Source organism: Cicer arietinum, chromosome 6 (assembly GCF_000331145.2).
Source record: "Cicer arietinum cultivar CDC Frontier isolate Library 1 chromosome 6, Cicar.CDCFrontier_v2.0, whole genome shotgun sequence".
NCBI lineage: Eukaryota > Viridiplantae > Streptophyta > Magnoliopsida > Fabales > Fabaceae > Cicer > Cicer arietinum.
Window position 1 is genome coordinate 3,497,544 of NC_021165.2, and position 23,140 is coordinate 3,520,683.

General features: G+C 30.9%; 4 protein-coding genes and 1 non-coding gene across 11 annotated transcripts; 2 read left to right on the forward strand and 3 right to left on the reverse strand.

The window, feature by feature from the left end:
- Positions 1–614: 614 nt before the first annotated feature.
- On the reverse strand, positions 615–4,107 carry LOC101505897 (uncharacterized). 3 transcript variants are annotated; one of them, XM_073369761.1, is made up of 8 exons: positions 3,624–4,107; positions 2,830–3,048; positions 2,491–2,729; positions 2,002–2,220; positions 1,655–1,929; positions 1,098–1,397; positions 934–1,006; positions 615–817 (listed from the first exon to the last, which is right to left on the reverse strand). In XM_073369761.1, the coding sequence occupies exons 2-5, from the start codon at positions 3,044–3,046 to the stop codon at positions 1,795–1,797; spliced, it is 810 nt and encodes a 269-aa protein (XP_073225862.1). In that variant the 5' UTR covers positions 3,047–3,048; positions 3,624–4,107; the 3' UTR covers positions 615–817; positions 934–1,006; positions 1,098–1,397; positions 1,655–1,794. The 3 variants fall into 3 exon arrangements, with proteins under 3 accessions (XP_073225862.1, XP_073225861.1, XP_073225863.1); XM_073369760.1 differs by having other exon boundaries at positions 2,830–3,053; XM_073369762.1 differs by lacking the exon at positions 3,624–4,107 and having other exon boundaries at positions 2,896–3,172.
- A 1,805-nt stretch (positions 4,108–5,912) lies between these two features.
- TRNAE-UUC (transfer RNA glutamic acid (anticodon UUC)) lies at positions 5,913–5,984 on the forward strand. The gene has a single exon. It is a non-coding gene; the product is annotated as a tRNA-Glu (tRNA).
- Positions 5,985–13,042: 7,058 nt separating this feature from the next.
- LOC101507201 (protein phosphatase 1 regulatory inhibitor subunit PPP1R7 homolog) lies at positions 13,043–15,995 on the reverse strand. 4 transcript variants are annotated; one of them, XR_189943.4, is made up of 6 exons: positions 15,404–15,995; positions 15,151–15,297; positions 14,123–14,265; positions 13,916–14,030; positions 13,346–13,495; positions 13,043–13,254 (listed from the first exon to the last, which is right to left on the reverse strand). XR_189943.4 is itself a non-coding variant. In XM_004503417.4 (6 exons), exons 1-5 carry the CDS (start codon positions 15,899–15,901, stop codon positions 13,415–13,417), a joined length of 984 nt encoding a protein of 327 aa, XP_004503474.1. In that variant the 5' UTR covers positions 15,902–15,995; the 3' UTR covers positions 13,043–13,254; positions 13,380–13,414. The 4 variants fall into 4 exon arrangements, 3 of the variants coding, with proteins under 3 accessions (XP_004503474.1, XP_073226684.1, XP_073226683.1); XM_004503417.4 differs by having other exon boundaries at positions 13,380–13,495; XM_073370583.1 differs by having other exon boundaries at positions 13,043–13,297; positions 13,380–13,495.
- A 1,211-nt stretch (positions 15,996–17,206) lies between these two features.
- On the forward strand, positions 17,207–19,011 carry LOC101508053 (pentatricopeptide repeat-containing protein At1g77170, mitochondrial). Its single transcript, XM_004503418.4, has one exon. It carries the CDS (start codon positions 17,291–17,293, stop codon positions 18,680–18,682), a length of 1,392 nt encoding a protein of 463 aa, XP_004503475.2. The 5' UTR covers positions 17,207–17,290; the 3' UTR covers positions 18,683–19,011.
- Positions 19,012–19,998: 987 nt separating this feature from the next.
- Positions 19,999–21,548, reverse strand: LOC101508369 (uncharacterized). Of its 2 annotated transcripts, none has more exons than XM_012716678.3 (2): positions 21,392–21,548; positions 19,999–21,060 (listed from the first exon to the last, which is right to left on the reverse strand). In XM_012716678.3, the coding sequence occupies exon 2, from the start codon at positions 21,054–21,056 to the stop codon at positions 20,445–20,447; it is 612 nt and encodes a 203-aa protein (XP_012572132.1). In that variant the 5' UTR covers positions 21,057–21,060; positions 21,392–21,548; the 3' UTR covers positions 19,999–20,444. The 2 variants fall into 2 exon arrangements, with proteins under 2 accessions (XP_012572132.1, XP_012572133.1); XM_012716679.3 differs by having other exon boundaries at positions 19,999–21,110; positions 21,392–21,522.
- Positions 21,549–23,140: the final 1,592 nt, after the last annotated feature.

Here is a 23,140-nt window from a genome sequence, read left to right on the forward strand (position 1 = left end):
TTCTAATGTTGATATTATCAAATAATTTTTTAGAAAACCCCAATTTAGAACATAAATCACGAAACATACATGAATATTCATAATTATTAGCAGCAACACGGGTTAATTGATAAATGTCGATATTGTTAAGTTGAATGTCTTGTCTTAAATTCAAACCCAAAATCTTGTAGACTACAAGAAATTGAACGTTTAGCGACAGTGAAAATCTGTAGGTAAACGTATAAAAACCGTAGGGATAGGCAAAATTACCTATACCGACGGGGTTTTTTTTCGTGGTATATAATCGCCCAATGCCTACGGATTTTCCCCGTGGCTATAGGGTATAGTGACAGAATTTTTTCCGTTGCGGTAAACATTTGATTTTACCTACGGATATTTCATTGTTGGTATATACTTTAGTCATGATTTATAAAAATTATACCTACGGTTTTGATTCTGTTGCTATACATTTAAGTGACAACTTTTTTCTGTTGGTATAGGTTTTAAGAGTAATTAATTTATTATAAATATTAATTTTTTGTTATCAACAAAAATTATATAATAATTTAAAATTTATTTTATAAAATTAACCAAATATAAATATACAATGAAATATATATATCTAAGACTCAAAATAAAATAAAAAGTGTTCATTGTATATATTAAAAATTAACATAAAAGTCTTACAACGATAAAACAAAATCCTAAACCTCAAAAAATAGACATTTAAAATAGACATCTTGTGTCATACATAACAATCTCAAAAAATATTAAGAAATTGAGTCCACTAAATTGCCAATATTCCATCTTCAACAACAAATTAGCTTTTAATCTTCACCTACAATCAATAAAATAACAAATGAATAAATACACGATTCCACATAAAAATATTACTAATAAAATAGAGAAAATGTTAATGATTTTAATTAAAATTAACTAATACTATCTAATTACCATTTTCATTATTTTCGTTGTTGTTTGGACTAAGTGAATTCAAATGGTTTTGAGCACTAGTAGCATCAGGAACCTATCACAAAAAATAGAAAATATTACTTATGAAAAATACGATTATGGAACTTATGAAGTTAGTTGGATAAGATTAATAACTTATGATATACCTGTCTTGCAGCTTGTATTATATCATTAACATCTGCTCCAGAAAATCGATTTTGAATTAAAGTCATCACATTTGCTAACAAGTTTTCCATATTCTTAACTCTTTCGCGCAACTCTTCATTTTCAGATGCACAAACCTTCGATTTTTTAGAATGAGGAATCTTGCCCATACATCGCACACGTCCGTTTTTATCAGGTCCTTGTACTTGATAAAATATGTCATCCTTCCAAGACATAGAACCTTGTGTGTCTTGGGTTGATTGAGAAGTTCCAGCCTCATTATTATGTTTTTTTAGTTCTTCCTAAAAAATAAAATAAAAATTATTAATGATTGAAAATACCAAATTGAAATTGACATTCAAAGCATGTAGTACTACAATAAGATCCAATTAAAAAACTTCAACATTGCATATAGGCTAACAAATACAAAATCTCCTAAATGGTCAAGTAAAAATCCAATACAATCATCATACATTTGAAAATAAAATTCAGCACTTTGTCAAACTTAATTTATACACATTTTATATATTGGTACCGTTTAATTATTATCAAAACTTACAATCAATCTTGCAGCCTTTCCATTGACAATTGCTCCATCTTTACGAGTGCGGGTATCAATGTAAATCTCTTTACGTCCAGGCAACACTCCTTTGCCCTTTTTATCTACAACCAAATAAATAAGTTAAATGCATTTCATTTTTAATTTAAATTAAAGCCATAAAAATAGAAATAGAAATAAACCTTCTCATCAATAAACTTTGGGAGACTTTTTGAACCCATACAATGAACATCTTCAAATTTAGCACGATTTTGCCTATTAATTTTACTTATTTTCTGCAATTGAAATAAAATATTAGTCTTAATAATAAACTCTTTAATATATTACTCATAATATATACGACTTACTTGTCCTTCATCAGAAAACCAATGATGAACCAAACCACGATATTGATTTGGGTCAACCCTATCATCTGGTACAAGAGATGCAACTTCTTCTTCTGTTTTAGTAGGGTCATATGCCATTGACTTTAGATCACCCTTCCATTGCCTCCATTTCTCATTCAGCTCAGATTTTAACATTTCTCTTGTTAAGTCATTTATTGGAGGAACAAACTCAAATTTACTCTACACAATAAGAGATGTTAAAGAAACATGTTATATTAGTTAAATGTATTCTTACAGTTATCAACATGTTATGATGTAGTTTGAGTGTGCTAAACATCTATATTCTTAAACTATAAGTATGATTATAAATTGTTAATCCATCAAATATTCCTAACATCATCATTGTACATCAAACATGTTAGAGCACAAAAACTAAAAAACATGTTAATTGTACATCTCAATTGACTTCTTAAAAAAATGTTATATTAGTTAAATGAATAATCATAATACCTCTATTAATTTCAACATTTCTTCTTTGTAATCATTTGGCATAACTTTCCATGACTTGTAGTTGATAGGAGCATATTGATACCTTCTAGCTACGCTACCAATGAAACGAGTTAGAGTTGTCCCTTCCTCACCAATGGGTCGACCATATTTGTCCAAATTAACGATTATTAAATCACCATCTTCCATTTCCCATACATCTAACATTTTTGTAGGACCTCTAGCCCGTTTAGGCTCTACTTCTACAAACAAAACAAAAGGACAATAACATTATGTGTGCATATAAGTCATAATAAAAATAATATAAATAAAACTTCAAAACAAAGAATATATAATTAATACCTTTTTCAATTTGTTCTTCTTCAACTTCTATATCAGAGGGAATTGAGTGAGATTCTACAGACTCACGTATGACACCTTCTGCATGACAAGGACTAGAACGAGTTTCTGCAACATTACTTCCTTCTACATTGGTTGAGTTTGTATTATTTGAAGTAGACTGAATTCCTTCATTATCACTTGCTCGATGTCGAATATTTAACTTTCTTCTTCGAGCCATTGCTTCTCTAACACAAAATTATAAATGAGTAACTTGGACAAAAGTCAAAAAACATAGACAAATCTAAAAGTATAAGAAAAACATAGACAAATCTAAAAGTATAAGAAAAACATAGACAAATCTAAAAGTATAAGAAAAACATAGACAATGATCATTGTGTCTTATTTCTCAAACCTGTGGTAAGTTCCTTCACTACATGTATTAATTTCTCTCTGCATTAGGTTCTGTTAGGTGGCTAGTATATTCTGCTATATTTTGTTTTAAGACCAGTATATATTAGTATTAGGTGGCTAGTATATTGTGCAATCTAAACAATTTACAATTTTCTCGAGCTTTCTAGTATGTACAAACAATATCTACCCTGACATAACCATGTTATTGTTGAAATCAAGTACATTGAAACTTCCATATTGTAGTCACAGGTTCAGAAATTTCAAAGATTCAAAGCACAGAAATAACAAAACAGAAATTACAAAGAAATAACAAAACAAATTACAAAACAGAAATTAAAAGCAACACCAGTCACAGGTTCAGGTTGTACAAAAATAAATTAACAGTACATAAATTCAAAATTTACCGGATGTGAGAACGGTGGTCACAGTGACGACGAGAACGGTAGACGTGGTGCGAGAACGGTCACGGCAACGACGAGAACGGCAGGGAGAAGGTGGTCACGGCAACGACGAGAACGGCAAGGAGAAGGCTCACGGCAACGACGAGAACAGCAGGGAGAAGGGTCACGACAACGACGAGAACGGCAGGGAGAAGGGTCACGGCAACGACGAGAACGACAGGGAGAAGGGTCACGGCAACGGCGAAAACGATGGTTACGGCGGCAGCGAGAATAGTGGTCACAACGGCGGCAGCGAGAATCGGGCTCGGGGTTGGTTGACAGGGAGAAGGTGGTTGCTCGACGACGAGAAAGAGAAGGAAACAGATTGGGGCTGTAGATTGAGAGGTTAGGGATTTAGATTGGGGCTTGGATTGGGTGAAAGAGAAGAAGAGCTCAACTTGTTTTAGGTTTTAGGTGTTTTTAGGAGTTGATACTGATTTACATTTTAGGTTTGTTATTTTTTTTTTTTGGCTCCATTTAAAAATTTTGGATTTTGGCTCAATTGAAATTTTTTTGCCTCCATTAAAAAAATTAAGATTTTGGCTCCATTGAAATTGGGTGCATTAAAAAAATTAGGATTTTGCCTCCATTGAAATTATTTTGGCTTACATTGAGCAAAAGTTTGTACAAAATTATTTTCACAAATAATTAAGATTTTGGTTACTTTACAAAATATTAATTTTAAAATTTTGATGTCTATAGCCACAGATTTAATTGTGTAACTATAATAATTAGTGACAAATTTATGTCACCCAAGGTATAAGACACCTATACCAACAATAAATAATTTATCTGTGGGTATAGCTTATCTATACCAACAGTTTTTTATTTTGTTACTATAAGTTACTGTAGGGATATGTCTATTTTCTTGTATAGTTGTGTGAATTAACTATAATAGTTGTGTGTGTATATACAATTTTTTTATTGTCTATTGATTTTTTATTGTATAATATAATGTTTTATTTCTATTTGTTGGTTTCTGATTATAATATCTATGATAACTAAATTAATTTCAGTTTTACTATTCATGCTATATGTTTTTTAATTTGAATTTTGAAAAGATTGAGTTGTTATTATAGTTTAAAAATTCTCTATAATTATGGTGTTGATTAAGTTTAAATTAAAATTAAAATCGAAAAGAAAATGAATAGTTAATAGTAAACTTATCCAAAAAAACCCGATCAAAACTATGAGTTATGTGTTTATAATAATATTAGTGAAAAGACAAAGATATGTTCTCTTCAATGGAGTTCAGTCTTCAAGTGGACTTTTTAACTTCTCAACTCAAAATTTAAAAATTTATCACGGTCGAAGAATATTTAAAAAAAATAGAAAATATAGGCCACGTCACTACTTTACTTCATTACTTGTGCATGATCATGCATTTTTTTTCCTCTTATTTCAAAACAAGAAGGTACATAACAAGATTGATATACCCAATAAGGTGAGTATGTTAAAGAAAAAGAGACAAATATAGGACTCATAGGATGGGAAACTCGTCTCCTTGCTACACCATGTGATGGTGCTGACGTGGAGTAAAAGTCACCATATTAATGATATGTGTGATTGTTTAAAAAATAAAATAAAATTGAGAAGTGGTTGAGACCATTATCGTGCCTCGCCCAAAGTAGTAACAAGACAAACAATTGACTTTTGACAACAAATTCGGGGGTTTGTCTGTTACGTTTGTTACATATGAGAACATATATGATGAAAGATTGATTTATTTTTTCTTTTTTAACACAAGAGGAATTGAGATCTTCTCCATTTTTTAAAAGAAACGGAAAGTTCAATTATTAAAATTTTGATTACATAAAAGTTTAATTATACAATATAAATAATATGATTTTCAAAACATATGTATTTATCCACTAAAATAAAAGGAAAAATGGATAAAATCTTAACTCATTAAGAGTGTATGGGCTTCTTGTATTTGTAGCAGAGTGCATACGCAATGCTTCTTTTGGAATAAAGTAGGCATCACAACTTTTGGGTTACATGGGCAAAACTCTACCCCATGAGTTTTTTGAACTCAAGCTCTGGAGTATATATTAAACATGCCTACCTACTCGTCGTGAAGCAAACATACAAAGAAAAAAAAAGTAATGCCTGAAACATAAATTAAATTAATTAGGATAAAAATTAAGAATGCATAAAATAAATTGTTTCATTTAAATTATAGTAATTATATTATTGTCCACTTTCTAGCTGTTGGTATAATTAAGTAGACATTTATCGAATTATCTATCAAATTCCGTTGTCGTCCAGCGGTTAGGATATCTGGCTTTCACCCAGGAGACCCGGGTTCGATTCCCGGCAACGGAACTTTTTTTGATGCCACTTATATATTTTTGAAGTTGTAGATCCCAATGAATTTGAATTATAAGATCACCAATATAACTCTTTCATGAATAATGATCCAAATTAATTTATGTACGACACATTCTCTCTCTTCATTTTTCACTTAATAAAATAAATAAATATCGTTGAAATATAACGATTTAGAGTTATTAATAGAATTTATTTAACAAAAAAAAAATGTTGAATTTGAGAGATTGGATTGTAATTATTGTTAGCTTTCAGCAGTTGCTTGCACAACAAGAAAATGATAAAACATACACTTGAATGAATGGCAAAACTTGTATATTTCATGGTTTGTCAAAACTATTTATACATTAGTTATTCTTACACATTCTTACTGAAATCTAACTAACTAACTGATTGGTTAGTTAGTTATTACATTTAATTATTACAATACTTGAATTACAAGTCACCTAATATGTTCCCTTAATTCAAGTATCTAAGTGATACTACACTTAACATTTGTCTTAGCTCTTCATATATGTTTGTTCTCAATGTCTTGGGCAAGATACCAACAACATGCACTTCAGTTTGGCAATATATGAGTTTTAGTTTATTCCTTCCAACTTAATCTTTTAAAAAAATTGAACTTTGTCTCTATATGGCTGCTCCTTCCATGAGAAACATGATTTTTTGCTAGATTTATGGCTGAGATGTTGTCAATTATTAATGGTACTCGCCTGCGTATCTCAACTCCTCAATCAAAGACTCGAGCCACAAAGCTACCAACAATGTATTCTACTTCACAAGATGATATGGCTATGACTGAATGCTTATTTGAGCTCCATGCAATTAAGGATTTCATGAATTTGAAGACATAGTCTGATGTGCTTCTTCTATCACTTTCGTCTCCACACTAATCAGAAATTGAGTAGCCCACCATATCTTCATCTCTTTGCTTCAATTTTCTTGCAAACATGATTCCATGTTATAGTGTCCCTTTAATGTATCTCATGATTCTCTTAGATGCAATCCAGTGAATGTGCTTGAGATTTTCCATAAACATGCTAATGACACCAACACTATGGCATATGTTAGGTCTGTTGTTGCACAAGTACCTTATGGATCCAAAAACATGTTTGAACAAGGTAGTTTCAGTCAGCTCCTCTTCAACTTTTTTCCCTAGCTTTGCATTGACTTCAATTGGAGTGACAACAGGATTGCAGTCAGCTATGTTGTACCTTCTCATGATTTCACCAACATATTATTTTTTGGATGCATCACCAATGCTTCTTTAGTTTCAGTGAATTCCATGCCCAATAAAAAGATTAGTTTTCACAAGTCTGACATCTCAAATTCATTCTTCATGATCACCTTGAATTTCTCAATTTCTTTCTTATTGTTGTCAGTCACTAACACATCATCAACATATAGATAGAATAGTAGCATTGCTTGTCTTCCATCTTAAGTGCAATGCTTCACATAAACCCTATCTTTTATTGTGCATTTAATGATGCCAATAATGATAAGGAATAAGTCAATCATTTTGTTCCAAGCTCTTGGAGCTTGCTTCAAGTCATAAAAAGCCTTTCTTAATTTGAACACTTTATTCTCTTTTCCGTTGATCACAAATCCTGGTGGTTGAGAAACATACACATCTTCTTCAAGCAGATCATTCAAAAATGTAGACCTGACATCAAGTTGGCACAACGATCAGCCTCTTGCACTAGCAAGTGCTATTATTAGTCTGATTGTCTCGATTCTGGCTACTGGAGCAAACACTTCAAAATAATATACCCCTAATCTTTGTAGAAATCCTTTAGCAACCAAATATAGCCTTGTATTTGGCAATTGACCCATATGGATTTAGCTTGAGCTTGTTAACCCATTTGAATCATATATGTTTTTGTTTTGATTTCTTCCATCATTGCGTCTTTATAAGGTCATCTCTTCATAGTTTCTTCAACATTTAATGGTTATGTATTATCAAATAGAGCAAAATGCACTAGATCTCCATTGTTATCAATCTCATTGTCATTGTATACTTCAAACTCACATAATTGTGTTGGTGGTTGCCTTGATCTCCAAGATTTGCTTGATTATATTCTTTCTTCAACCACATCCTCACTATTTTGACAAATCATCCAACTGTGATGCAGGGACTTGTGCCTGCTAGCTAGTGCTGTTGACCTTTTACTTCTGTCCTAGTACTCTTGCTCAACTATCTTCATGTCTCTACTAACTACAATACTCCTTTTAGTAGGATCATACATTTTGTATGCACTAGTGGGATGATATCCAACTAAAATCATGGTTTCACTTTTATCTTGCAATTTTCTTCTCTTTTGGTATGACATATGCTTGAATCATATAGCTCAAAAGGTTCTCAAATGTCCTACAGTTGTCTTGTACCACTCCAAATCTCCTCGGGCACTTTCTCAGTCAATCTTTTTGATGGTCATTAATTCAAGATATGTAAGGCAATTGATGCATGCTCACCCCAAAACTTGTGTGGTAACTTTTTTTTCTTTCAATATACTCGTAGTCATGACTAGGATAGTTTTGTTTCTTGTTTCAGCTAGTCCATTATGTTGAGGTGTGTAGGTAGAAGTCATTTTATGTTCAATCCTATTTTTAATACAAAATTCATCAAACTCATGTGATATATATTCACCACATCCATCTGTACTTAGCACTTTGACAACTCATGTGATATATATTCACCAAACTCATGTGATATATATTCACCACATCCATCAAACTCATGTGATATATACTCACCACATCCATCATGTGATATATATTCACCACATACTGTTTTTCAACTTTCACCTTGAAATTCTTGAAATTTTCAAGTGCTTCATCTTTAGCTTTCATAAAGTATATCCACAACATTGTACTAAATTCATCAACAAATGTTATGAAGTACTTATTAGCTTCCAGTGATGGCACCTCAAATGGTCAACATATGTCACTATGAACCACTTCAAGACAATCTTTTGCTTTTGCTTGCACTTGTGATTTGAAAGAGTTTCTTGATTGTTTTTCTGCCATACACACAACACACACCTTCTTAGGGAACCTCAATCATAGGAATGCCATTCACCATATTCTTTGTACCAAGTTGTTGCAGGCTTCTAAAGTTTAGATGGCCAAAACTTATGTGCGACAACCAACTTTTATCCATTGAGCTTACTACCTTCAAGCATTAAATGTCTGCAGCCTGCTCATATTTATGACAAATGTTTTGTTCTTTGAGAGATGGACCTTTAATATCATTCTCTTATGTCCATCATACATCTCCAATGCTTCTTCATTATCACTTGAAACCCTTTTTGAATCAACTAGCCTATACTCAACAGATTGCTCTTCATGCTTGGCACATACAACACATTCTCAATTACCACTGTCTCTCTATTCCTTTTTTTGATCACCATGTTTATAGCCCCTTCAACCTCCAATGTTCTATCATCAACAAATCTGATCTTACTTTTTCTTAATGTATCAATGCTCACCAACCATTCTTTGTGATTGGTCATGTGATTGGAACAACCAATATCAAGGAACCAAAATTGAGATTGAGAAGATTCTTCATTTGTTGTAGCCATCAACAATACTATTTCTGAATCTGAATCATCTTCTTGTAAAGCAAATGCCTGATGATCATCCTTCATCTTATGTTTTCCATTTCCAACCCAGCATTCATCAGCAAAACAACAAAACTTCTCATAATTATAATATTGTACCTTCTTCTTATCAAAGTTCTTTGATTTGCCTTTGGGTTTACCATTTCCACTTTCTCCTTTTGACAAGGATTCAAATTTATCATCGTACTTCTTGAACTTATCTTTATAGTTATTTTTCCACGTCTTTTTTTTATCACCTTTCTTGTTTATGTTAGCTGACAATTCTTGATCCCAAACTTCCCTTAATTCCTTTCACTCATTCTCAATTCTCTTGCTTCTAATGTCCCTTGCAATTCTTCAAGACTCAGAGATAAAATGTCTTTAGATTCTTCAATGGTACACACAATGTAATCAAACATGGAATGTAATGACCTTACAATCTTCTCACACACATCTTATGTTCTGACAGTTTCTCACCACATTTAGCCATCTGATTCGTGAGGCTTCTTAATCTTGAAATTAATTTTGACACTTTATCTTGCTCCTCCATCTGCAGAATGTCCGAATTGTCTCTTAAGTGGTTGTAATTTCACCTTCTTGATCTTTGCTCCTCCTAAATAGCATTCCCCAGACTTCTTTTTCACTTCTTGCTTCATAGATCTTATCAAAATTTGTTGTATCAAGACATTGATAAACAATGAATGTAGTCTTACAATCTTTCTTCTTATTTTCTTTGTAAGTTGATTTTTGTGTTTCTGTTGGGTTGGCTCCAAAATCTTCAAACATTTTCTCTATTATCTCCAAGACTTCTTGGAATCCAAATAAGGCACGAATTTGAATTCTCCATTTATTCTTACACATTCTTAATGAAATCTAACTAACTAACTAACTAACTAAATGGTTAGTTAGTTATTACATTAATTGAATTACAAGTCACCTAATAATTATCAATTATCATTATAAAAAAATTAAAACGGGTGATATGTTTAAACACCTAAATGATAGAGTTATATTGTGGATGGTAAAGAGCTTTAGGACCCATATCTTGTTGTTTATGTGTTTAATTATTGTTATTTAAATTTAATAAGAACATTTTACATATGTGATTGTCAGTACACCCCATAATTAAAATTATAAATATCCCAACAATTTAATACAATATATTTTTTTTTCTTGAAGATCTTGCATGTCTTAAAATGTCAACAACATTATTTATTTATTATTTTTACAGAAACTCATAATTTTTTTTAAAATTTTCAAACAAATCCCATAAAATTATTACCAATTTAAAAAAATTTATATATTCATCAAATTCTTAACTCAAATAAAATCATATTTTCATCTCCAACAACATCAAATAATGAATGAATATTTAAGTTATAAATTTGATAAAATTTACATTATATTGAAGATGATAATTAATTTTATAGATTTTATTTAAAAAATTTGATGAATTTTCTGTAAAAATAAGAATAAAATTGTCGACATTTTAAGACATACATGATCAAACTATTATATAAAATTAAATAAATAAAAAAAGATAAATAATTGAATTGTTCCGTGAAATTAAGAGTTAAGAGTTCACAAAAGCTTCATGCACTCCACCGAACTCATGAAGCAATTAGATAACAACTATCTAACGATATCCGTTCATTACCCTTTTGAATTGGATGAATTTTTAAACCAACCCTAATTTCTCTCTTCAAAATGGTTAAAAATCCGATTACCCAGATATGATTTTGCACCAAATCTGGTTTTAATCACTTGAACCCAGCACAAAGTTGAATTTCTGCTGCAAAAAGAGGGGGGTAAGAGTTCGAACAACTTGAATGAACAGTTTTATTTTTATTCTTAGATCAAGAACATGCTTCAAATTTGCAGAAGGGACATCCTATTTTACATTTATTTCAATATTGAATATGCTTATTAAACTTTTAAAGTTTAGGATAGAAAGATAGTGTTCAAAGTCGCGGACTTACCTTAATGTCTTGGGGCCGGCTCCCTGCCAAGGTTGAATTTTTGTTTGCATTTACATTAAAACTAGAATGATAGATATAGTGGTTGTTTGCTATCATGTCCAAGTATAAAACAATATTTTTGTTTTTTACAAAACAATACTTTTTTACTGGAGTGTAAAACAATATATGTAATTATAGAACCAATATAGCTCAAGGCATGTTATTGTTAATTGCTTTATTTAAGTCACTAGTATTTTTTCCACAATTTCACCATCAAGTTTTCTTATTTTAAAGTAAGATAGAAGACACTTATTTAAAATAAGATAGACTTTGGTAGAGATGTACATTTCCTTTCTTCTAAAGACACTAAAGGGGCTCAAACCCAATTCCTTTAAAATCACTCATTTGTCTCCTTTCAAATAAAACATTTCTCCTTATTTGTACTTAAAATTCATAAGACAACTTCTACGGCACTATGAAGAAAAAGGAGTATATTGATACTATCAAAATTTTAAACAATAATTAAATTGGTTAATTTCTCACTAACTTATCAACGTTAGTATTCATATATGCATATTAAATATTGACTAAATGAATAGTATTGTACATTTGTCTAATAATTTTAATTTTCAACAATTATATAAATTATTCCTATTATTAAAAATTACAAATCAAAAGAAATCCAAAGTACAAAACTTAAAAGTTTTGATAGTGTTAAATCTATAACCTAATCACATTGATTCATTTAAATTATGTCATTTAACTATTAGTCAATTAATTTGATAGTACCAAAAGATATCAATTTGCATATATACCGTAGAAGTCCTCAATTCATAATATCATCTCAATTACAACATATTTATGGTTCACAATAAAATATTATATTTATACTACTTACTGCAATTTAAAAAAAAAATACAAAAAATAAAAATAAAAGCAAACCCTACGGCGGAAGGAAGAATAGAGATATTTGTGTGATATTTGTAAGTTTGTTTGTAATTAATAAAAAAAACTAAGGAATAGTTGAATGCAGGTATCAATTTAGTAATATAAGTTAGTAAAACAAATTTGAATGACTCTCTAGAAGATGATTAACACAAACATCAAAAAGCCTTACTTCAAAAATTGGTTGCCCAAAGAACATAAATAATATGTCTGCATAAAAAAGAAACATGAAAAGCATATATATATATATATATATATATATATATATCATATATACCGTAGAAGTCCTCAATTCATAATATCATCTCAATTACAACATATTTATGGTTCACAATAAAATATTATATTTATACTACTTACTGCAATTTAAAAAAAAAATACAAAAAATAAAAATAAAAGCAAACCCTACGGCGGAAGGAAGAATAGAGATATTTGTGTGATATTTGTAAGTTTGTTTGTAATTAATAAAAAAAACTAAGGAATAGTTGAATGCAGGTATCAATTTAGTAATATAAGTTAGTAAAACAAATTTGAATGACTCTCTAGAAGATGATTAACACAAACATCAAAAAGCCTTACTTCAAAAATTGGTTGCCCAAAGAACATAAATAATATGTCTGCATAAAAAAGAAACATGAAAAGCATATATATATATATATATATATATATATATATTAAATTCGACTGCAAACCAGTGGTCAGGTCACATAATATTCTCCAGTGGTTTGATAATTACATCTCTTCACCAATCTCCCAAGTCAGAATCTGCATGCATGACAGGTTTTGCAGAAATTAATCGAAGTGCAACCTAAATGAAAGAAAGACAAAACCATACAATGATTTATATTTAACTTACAAATAGAAATGAAAATACAATGCTTCAAAGCTACCGTTTTTTCAAAAAAATGATGGAGCCAAGATACTTTTAAGAAAATACATCAGAATCAATTTGTTCGATGTTGGGGAAGATTTCCCTAAGGATGACAGTATAGTTGGGAGACTTAGCCTGTAGGAAAGAAAATAAGGATTAGTTCTTAGAGAAATATATCATGTAACTGAAAAATATTTAAGAATAAACAACATTGTGATAGTTTAGACAATAAACAGAATCAACCAATATATTATACAACATTCGATCATACAACTGACTCTACTACACAGCTATCATTTATTTCTCCAACCAATCCCCCATAAAGAATAGTTAAGAAATGCTGCATTGCTTTGGAAAAAACCACATTCATAATAAACAGAAAGATGAAATTTTGGTTTGTCATTGAGTTCGTACGTGGTGATAATGGGGACTAATATGCCCAAATAAAATGCAATGGAAGATTATGCACACTTCATGGCCATAAAATTCCCTAACTAGATCAACTAATAGTTGAAACTGATGAAAAATCCACCAAAAGGCTAGAAAAAACCGTACACATGGATTATTTTCTAGGTAGATTGTGGTAAGCTTTTCTCTTGAACCAGCGACAGCCTCAGCAAATCCTTCGAGTGATTCTATTTGGTTATCATTAAGCCACAAATCTTCTAATCTGCAATAGATTAAACAAGGCAATGAAATTATAAACACAAGGCTGGAAAAAGAAGATTACTTGTAGAGAGAGAAATAGAGGAATAGACATACTGTGTCAAGTTCAAAATGTCATCCACAGAGGTTAGCTTATTTGATGATACATCTAAAACCCGGAGATTGACTAAAGATGACAAGCCTTCCATTTTTGTGATACCATTGTGGCTCAAGTATAGTTCTTCAAGAGCTACACAACCCTGTATGCAAAAAAGTTGGCAACTACTAAGGAAATAAATATGAAAAGATAACTTGCAGAAACCTCCTACCCTATTCACCAACAAGTTCAAATTAAAGAAATCTATAACTTCAATTGATGAATGACTATTTTCTGAAAATGTGTGTTTAAATGATGAATTTCAAGAGAGGAATGTAAGTTTTTTATGGGATTTGAAATACTTTTTCATGTAGCATCTTGTTTGGATATTTGGAACATGAACTTCATAAATTCCAAAGTATTTTTATCAAGTATTCATTACTCAATTTGGAGAATATTAAATGCTCTCTAAAGAGGTAGAATTGGTGAAATACTCCACCAGACTCTTCCTATGAATTGCATCTTTTCCTCTTACTCGTATGAATTCCATCTCTCTCTATCTGCCATATCAAAACTTGAATTCAAAGTAGTTAAGACTGGCAGTGTTTGGCTTCCAAAATGTTCCCATATCTTCATGCTTTAATTCAACGGGATTAACCGATTGGATTAATGCCCGTGTTATCATTGATCAGTCTCACCTCTTTTTATGATTTATAATTTAAATTCCAGTAACATTTCATACACCAGTTTTAATAATATATAGATATATACACATACATCCAAACAATTGATTTTACAAATGAAAGTAATCAAATATATGTAATTTAATATCTATCTATTTGAAGTTTCCAATAATTTTAAAATTATATATCCCAATGCAGGGTAAATGGTTTTACTTAATGAATCACCGTCTTAGCTACGTAATATCTTTTTATGTCTTAATCTATCTTACATTTTCTGCCTCCATATTTATTCAATGGAAATTTAAATTTATTCTTCTCCCTATTCAGTTGTGGAGTGTGATATATAGCAGGTATAAAAAAAATACCTCAAATCCTATCATTGAAGTGAGACGATTACTTTGCAAACTAATTTTCTTGATGCATTTCAAACCACATAGATTTATAATTTTAATTCGATTACGTCCAAGCCATAACTCCTGCAAATTCACAAGATTCTGCAAATTCTCCATCACCTGAAAAATCAAATTCAACAGTATAAATATAAAAACCGGACGAAAAGGAAAATCACAAGGATACACACACACACACACACACACACAAAAAAAAAAACTAACTAACCCGTAATTTGTTGGAACCGAGTTCCAAAATATGCAATTGATGAAAATGATCGATCTCTTCAATTTTGGTAATTTCATTTTTGGATACATAGAGTTCGTTGAGTGTATTAGAAACCCTGGATAATCCATGAAGCGAAGTGATTTCATTGAAAGAAACATCAAAAAGCAAAAGCTTATTAAATATGGTGACATCTGGAATGTTCTTTAATTGATTATCGCGTAACACAATCTCTTCGAGAGAGGAGAGTGCGTTCCAGGAAGAGAGGGGATAAACGGCGGAGTCGGTGATTAGGTTTTGACGGAGAGAAAGTTTTTTGAGATGAGAAAGTTGGGAAATACGAGGGTCTAGGGTAGATAAACGATTTGCGGTGAGGTCTAATTCGGTAAGGTTGGGAGGTAAATCGACAGAGTCGAGGTCGTGAAGTTGGTAACTGGTGAGATCTAATAGGGTGGATGAAGGATCGAGTTCGTCGAGATCTGTGTTTGTTGATGATTCCATTTGAACTGCCTTCTCCAGCGCCCTTCCAACTTCTAACCGAACCAGATTTTTTACTTTCTGCTTCGAAATAAAGCTCACTTTGGGTTAAACAATGTGGTCGAATTTCCGGATTTTATTTCTCTCGTCTTTTTTTTTTTTTTTTTATTTTTATTTTTTTTTTTAAGTGATTTTTTACTTGAATCTCTAGAGATTACTATGACTGGACAACGGCAGTTTATTTAAAATATTTAAAAAATGATTTATATATAAATTTATTTAAAAATAATATAAATTATTTATATTTATTTATTATTAATTGAAAATAATAATTTTGAAAATAATTTTATAAAAAATATCAAAATATTTTTTACTTAATTGATTTTTGAAAAGTTTATTATCTAAATAAAATTATAGAAAATAAATAAAATACTTAAAATCATATTTTAAGATAAATTATTTAAATTAATTTTTTTATTTAAAACTTTATGCATATTATTATTTTCCAAAAAATATGTTATGCATTACTATTTGATGACTTATCTTGGGATCAATTTGATCTTATATTTATATCGTAATTTCTAATTAAACTCACCAAAGGTGAGTTTATTTGAATTAATAATTAAATTTGATCTAAAAAGTTGACTTAGTTTATCGTTAGAGTCTAATAAAAGTCACACAACCACCATAGATAATTGTCAAATTCACATATTAATTATTGATTTATTTTTAAACTATAGTTTAATAATTTTTTTCAAATATTAGACGAACAACCACCATTTTTAGTAGTATTTTGTGTTGAAAAATTAACTTGCATATATATTTATACTCTTTGTCGCAACTCTGAATTAATAAAAATAATTTTCCTATAGCTAAAACTTTTAATGCATCAAAACACATGAAATAATAAACTAAATAAATAATTAAGTTACAATAAGGAGATGTATTACGCATGATTTATCACATAATTGTGATATATTTATAGTTGTTTAGAATACAGAAGAAATTATTAAATAAATAATTAAAAAACACTGTTCAAATAAGCTTGTAGGAAGATTTCCAAAACAATATATATTTTAGAAAACTTAACTCAAGTTTATCTAAACACATACTTGTTTTCGAAAACTTGGCACAAATTTTATCAAATTGTTTTTTTGTTTTGAAAAACTTTTCATACTAGAAAAATCGATAGGAGGGGCGAGCGTGATTGAACCAAAAATGATATAATAGTAAAAGACGAAAAGGAAAAAATTAGTATTTTGAGAGATAGTGTACGTAGGGGCAGGAATATAATTTAGGGGGGTAGGGATAGAATTTTCTTAGGCGAAAGTCACCGGGCCATTTGATAGAAAAGCCCATTGGTACTTTGTTGCCGATTCTCATGTTATGCCTCACTGGCAGTGAGATGAGATCATGATTCATTTCCTGCAATGCAACCAACGTTGGCTAATGTCCCGGTTTTTCCTCAATTGTCGTCGTTATTTCACTTTTGTCACAGCTAATACTACCCAACCCTCTATTACTTCTGGAAACGACCCAGTAACAGTGATTACTACGCTGCTGTCTAATAGTACTCGTATACACGAATTGAACCAAGTTTATGCACACCTTCTCAGAACGCGCTTTCTTGAATCCAATCCCGCTTCTTTTAACTGGAACAATATCATAAGAGCTTACACTAGGCTAGAAGCACCTCTAAACGCGCTTCGTGTCCATGTTTTGATGTTAAGGGCCGGGGTTTTACCCGACCATTATACTCTTCCAATTGTTCTCAAGGCTTTGTGTCAATCTTTTGCCATTGAGCTTGGAAAACAGGTTCATTCCTTTGGTATAAAGCTTGGACTTCAATCTAATGAGTATTGTGAAACTGGGTTTATTAACTTGTACTGTAAAGCTGGCGAATTTTATAGTGCACGTAAGGTGTTCGACGAAAATCCTGACCCAAAGCTTGGTTCTTGGAATACTATAATAGCTGGGTTTTCCCAAGCTGGACTTGCCGTGGATGCTATCTATGTGTTTGTCGATATGAGGAGGCAGGGATTTGAACCGAATGGAATCACTATGGTTAGTGTCATGTCTGCTTGTGGAAGCATTGGTGACTTGTACCTGGCTCTCCAATTGCATAAATGTGTTTTTCAGGCTGAAGCTACTGAGAAGACTGATATTTTGATGTCGAATTCACTGATTGACATGTATGGAAAGTGTGGGAGGATGGACTTGGCTTACAAAGTTTTTGCGACGATGGAGGATCGGAATGTGTCGTCGTGGACATCCATGATTGTGGGTTATGCAATGCATGGACTTGTGAAGGAAGCGCTTGATTGTTTTCGGTGTATGAGGGAGTCGGCAGTGAAGCCTAATTTTGTGACTTTTGTTGGAGTGCTTAGTGCTTGTGTGCACGGAGGGACTGTTCAAGAAGGAAGATTTTACTTTGATATGATGACGAATGTTTATGGCATAACACCCCAGTTGCAACATTATGGATGTATGGTAGATTTGCTAGGTCGAGCAGGACTGCTTGACGATGCCAGGAGAATGGTAGAGGAGATGCCTGTGAAGCCAAACTCAGTAGTATGGGGGTGTTTGATGGGTGCGTGTGAGAAATATGGGAATGTGGATATGGCAGAGTGGGTAGCTGAACATTTGCTAGCATTGGAACCTTGGACTGACGGTGCTTATGTGGTATTATCAAATATCTATGCCAATAAAGGTTTGTGGAAGGAGGTGGAGAGAATAAGATCCCTCATGAAAGAAGGAAGACTTGCTAAGGTTCCTGCCTATAGCCTCACAACAAGTTCAGATTGAAGATTCAACAATTATTCATGTCAGCATTGGGGATTTTACAATCAATTGTAGTTTATGCATGTATCAATCTTGACTTGCAATTTTGCTTTTCAGCTATGTATACTCCATTAAATATTTCCAAAATTGATATTTTTTGTGTTTGGGGATGGGAGAAGAGTTGAATACTGAAGTTAGGTATGAGTAGTTTATTAGAAAGTAGGGGAATTTGATTTGTACATTTGCTACTGTAACTATAGAATAAGCATGCCTTTAACTTTTATGATTTTGTAAGGTAAGATTTAAATCTAATGACCAAGGATTATCATGCTTTGCTTGTTTTGCACATTCAACCATTAATTCAACGATATATGGCATTCACACTTATGATGTCAGGAAATTATGCTTTTACTGGACAACATTTACTGTTTAATATAGTTGGAATTGTATGTTTCCTTTTCCTATTTTCTTTTCAGTTCGCCACTTGATGTACTGACTTCTTAGCTCAGGAATTTAGTAGGCTTATTAAACTTTCATTACTTGTTTGGAGTGCTAAATTTCATTTTTTCTGTCTGAAAGTTTTATATTTTCTACTGAAGTCATTTTTTGGGGGATAAAATAGGAGTTCTAATTTGTGACCTGAGTAGTGGTATATGAGGCCAGGAATCTCACCATAAGAAATGTATCGCATGGCAGGTACCTTGGAGGTTTGAAAACAGAACGTGTGCAGAACACTAAGCCCAATTGATTTTCCCTTCAGCCTAAAACTATATCTTCATGTGTGAGTTCAAACACACTAAGAGCAAAATATGCATCTTTTGTTTATAAAAATGTGATTTTTCTTCTGTTGTTTTGGAGAGTCTTACTGCATATTGAAGGAGGTGGTTCTGCTGCATAGGCGCCGAGATGATTGCCATGTCCAAATTTAAAGCTGAATGCAATTAAGGTGGCCCTGTCAGTGTTATCGTTCTCTCAGATTTTTGAATTATAACCAAGCCAGTTATGTGTATATGTGATTATCATTATGAAGTACGAGGTCCTGGCTTAAAAAAGAAACATAAGCATTTCCTGTTACCTGAAAGGAAAGTGAATTGTATTGTATCACCTTCATCATTGAGCCTTGCATCAGCATATCTCTGGATTTGCTCAATTCGTGGTTTTTTTCTTCTTGTTATGGGATCCATACTTGGGGTTGAAACAGTTTATCTGTCTTTGGTCAATTATAATTGCACTTCTAAATACATATATTTGTACCCTTTTGCTTAACCGCATCATATACATTTTCATTCTGGTAACACTCGCATCAGCGTGCTGAAATATCTATGTACCAAGAACTATCAATGATAAGGGAGCTTGTATTTGCGAAACAATTTGTTCTACTAATTGACAATCATCTAATACTATGATATGCAAACACTGTATTCACAGTGAATGTTAAGCTACTTCAACAAAGCTGAAAAGTTCTGGAAAAGAGAAGTGTCAAACATAACAATTACATTGATATTAGCCTATACAATTTTTCAGGTTCAAGACAAAGAAAGCTGCTTCTCCTTCAAATCGTGCAGCTATTGATCTTTGAGAAAAAAAAATAAGTTAAAATTCCCTGTGGTCATGTGGATAGTTACATCATACATGTTCATGAATTAAAGAAAGAAGCCACATCCTCTAATCCTGTGGGCCATTTATTTACATTGATGAAGAAAAAACAGAATCACAATCTCATAAAACCAAACTACCTCCACCTATTTCTTGATTGCAAACCTGAAGTATCAACATGGGCAGTAGTTCATGTATTAATTTCTTCATCGGCTGTAGTAGCATTCATCGATCCTTCCAAATTCATTTCAACCTCATTATTTTCTCCACTTGTGACTTCATAAATATGGATCTTTTTAAGCCAATTTACACTGCTAAAAATCGAAACGTTATCTTCGTTACCATCAGGCGGAACACCATTTTCATCATGAAAGCTTTGGACCTCATCTGTTTCCTCTATTATTAAGCCATCATTTGCAGCACTCTCCGCCACATTTTTCTGCATCTTGTAACTATTTTTCAACGTCACCTTAGATTGACTTTCTTGCTCAAGTTCCACTTTTTTCCCTTCATTTTTCCTGAATTTTTCATTAGTATACTCAAATTCATCCCCAACAGAATCTACATTTCTTGAGTCAAGAACAGCTCTTTCATCCAACCGGGACGGTATCCCTTTCCGTCCCAACGATATAACTCCGTAACCTGCAACCAGATTGGTTTGACAGCCACAGTTCTTTGTTTCTGTGTGCTTGATCTGATACAGCAACCAGACACAAACAACCAAAAGTAGCATACCCTTCAATACTTGTTTTATGTTAGACCCTTTTGGTTTTTGGTACCATCCTAAAGATTGATACTCCATTCTTCTGCATATGATTCAACCTCTTACAAGGATCAAATAAATAACCAGAAAATTCTGAAGATATATCAAGTGACTATTTTAACATGTTGATTCTAGCAAGTAGTAAATTTTGCAATTGTAACAAGAAGAGATGATAATCTAATTCAACTAACTATATACAATTATACATTAATGAGTTAATTAATAACCAAAATCCAAAATTCCAAGAAACGAGTGTGGCCATAATAATTGATGGAAAATGGGAAAAGAAAAAATTAACTCATAAAAATTTGTTACAGAAAAAATTTCATGGAAAAATAAGGAGCAAGAACTTGATTCTTAACGAGGAAGTTTACCCTTTTGTCTTGTTTTCTTGTTAACTGAGCAATTGGTTTCTTCTCTTGTTCTTGTTTCCCAGTTTCTCTCTTGTTTGTGCTAAGTCTTTTTGTGAATTAAAATTATTCTTTAAATATTCAATTAGTCCGTAGAGAAAATGAGAAATTTAATTTTAATCTATGTGTAACAAATTTACATTCACTCCATCACAATTAATGATATTGATTTGAGGTTAATAAAAGTCAAATATTTTAATCAAAATGAAAGTTAAATATTTTTATTGATTTAATAATTTTAAAAGTGTAAAATATATTTATAATTTCTGTGTATATAAATTAAATTCAAAAACTAACTAATCATTAAAAATTAAAATTAAAATATTTACGTATTGTATATATTTAAATGCCACTTTTTATTTTATAAAATTTAAATTAAATTTCTTACGTTTTGGACTGAGAAATTGCATTTAAAATACATGAAAATTATGTACCTTGAAAGTACCGAAGAGTCGTTGGAGTTCCCAAAAATAGCGGTTACTTTTTTGTTTGTTATCTCAACAACACCCCTTAAGAGTTGAGGCAAACAAGAGTCGGAAACGACGTAACCAAGGGTAATTTCGATATTTCGAATAATCAATGCGTCAGAGTGCTGAACCATGATCTAACGCTGGGCTTTTTTTCCAAAGATTAAGTATAGTCTTCAATTATCTTGCAAATGCAAGTCATTGACTAAACTTTTTTTTTTATATGTGTCAGTCAGTTGACTAAAATAAATAGAGTATAATTTAATTAATATATATAACCGATGTAAAGAATTGATATATCGTCAACTAATTATAATTTAAAGTGTTAAAGATATTTAATTTTTATTATAATTATCTTTAAAATAATATTTATGTAATATATTAATAATTAACAAATTTTAAATATTCATAATTAACAATCCTAGCATTAATGGCTTGATGTTGAAGTGCGTTGGTAATTATATCATGTGTTAGATAAGTTTTTATTTTATATAAATAAATTAATGTTTGCTTTTAATTTAAATATAATTTATTTTTTTATTTGATATTCATTTTCGTCTTTTATTTACTTTTAATTTATTTTTACGTATTTATCTTTTATAAGTGATGTATTTTAATCAGTTTCTGCAATTACAATAAAAGTTATAATAATATTTGGTTATTTAAATTCTTTTTAACAAATATTTGTCTACTATAATATTCTTTTTAAAAAGTATCTATTTAACTCAATAGTAGACTTGCATTTAAAATGAACAACATTTTATCAAAAAAAATTTATATTTTCATCTTATCTTGGTTAAATTTGCACACTTAACTTTATAATTGATTCAAAATAAAAATCAATAATTTATGACAATTATCATACAATTGTTTGAAAGAGTTATGCAGAAAAAGACTAACATTCATTATTTATAATAGATAAATAATGAGAAAAAAATTAAAAAAGATTGAAAGACCAAAACAAATATTTGATAAATGACTAAAAATATATTTAAATCTTTATTTTTTGTCTTTCTATTTTTTTTTCAAATAATAATCCTTCAAATACTTTCTCTCACAATTTTTGTTCCTTGTCGTTAAACTTCATCTCATGCATCTAATAGATATATATATGCCACATGATATTTTTAACTGAGATAGTGACCATATAAATAATTTAATTAAACAAGTTAAAAAAATTCAGTTGATTATTTTCAACAAAGAAAATTCTCAATAAAAACCCTTGACAATCTTAATCAACCCTTCA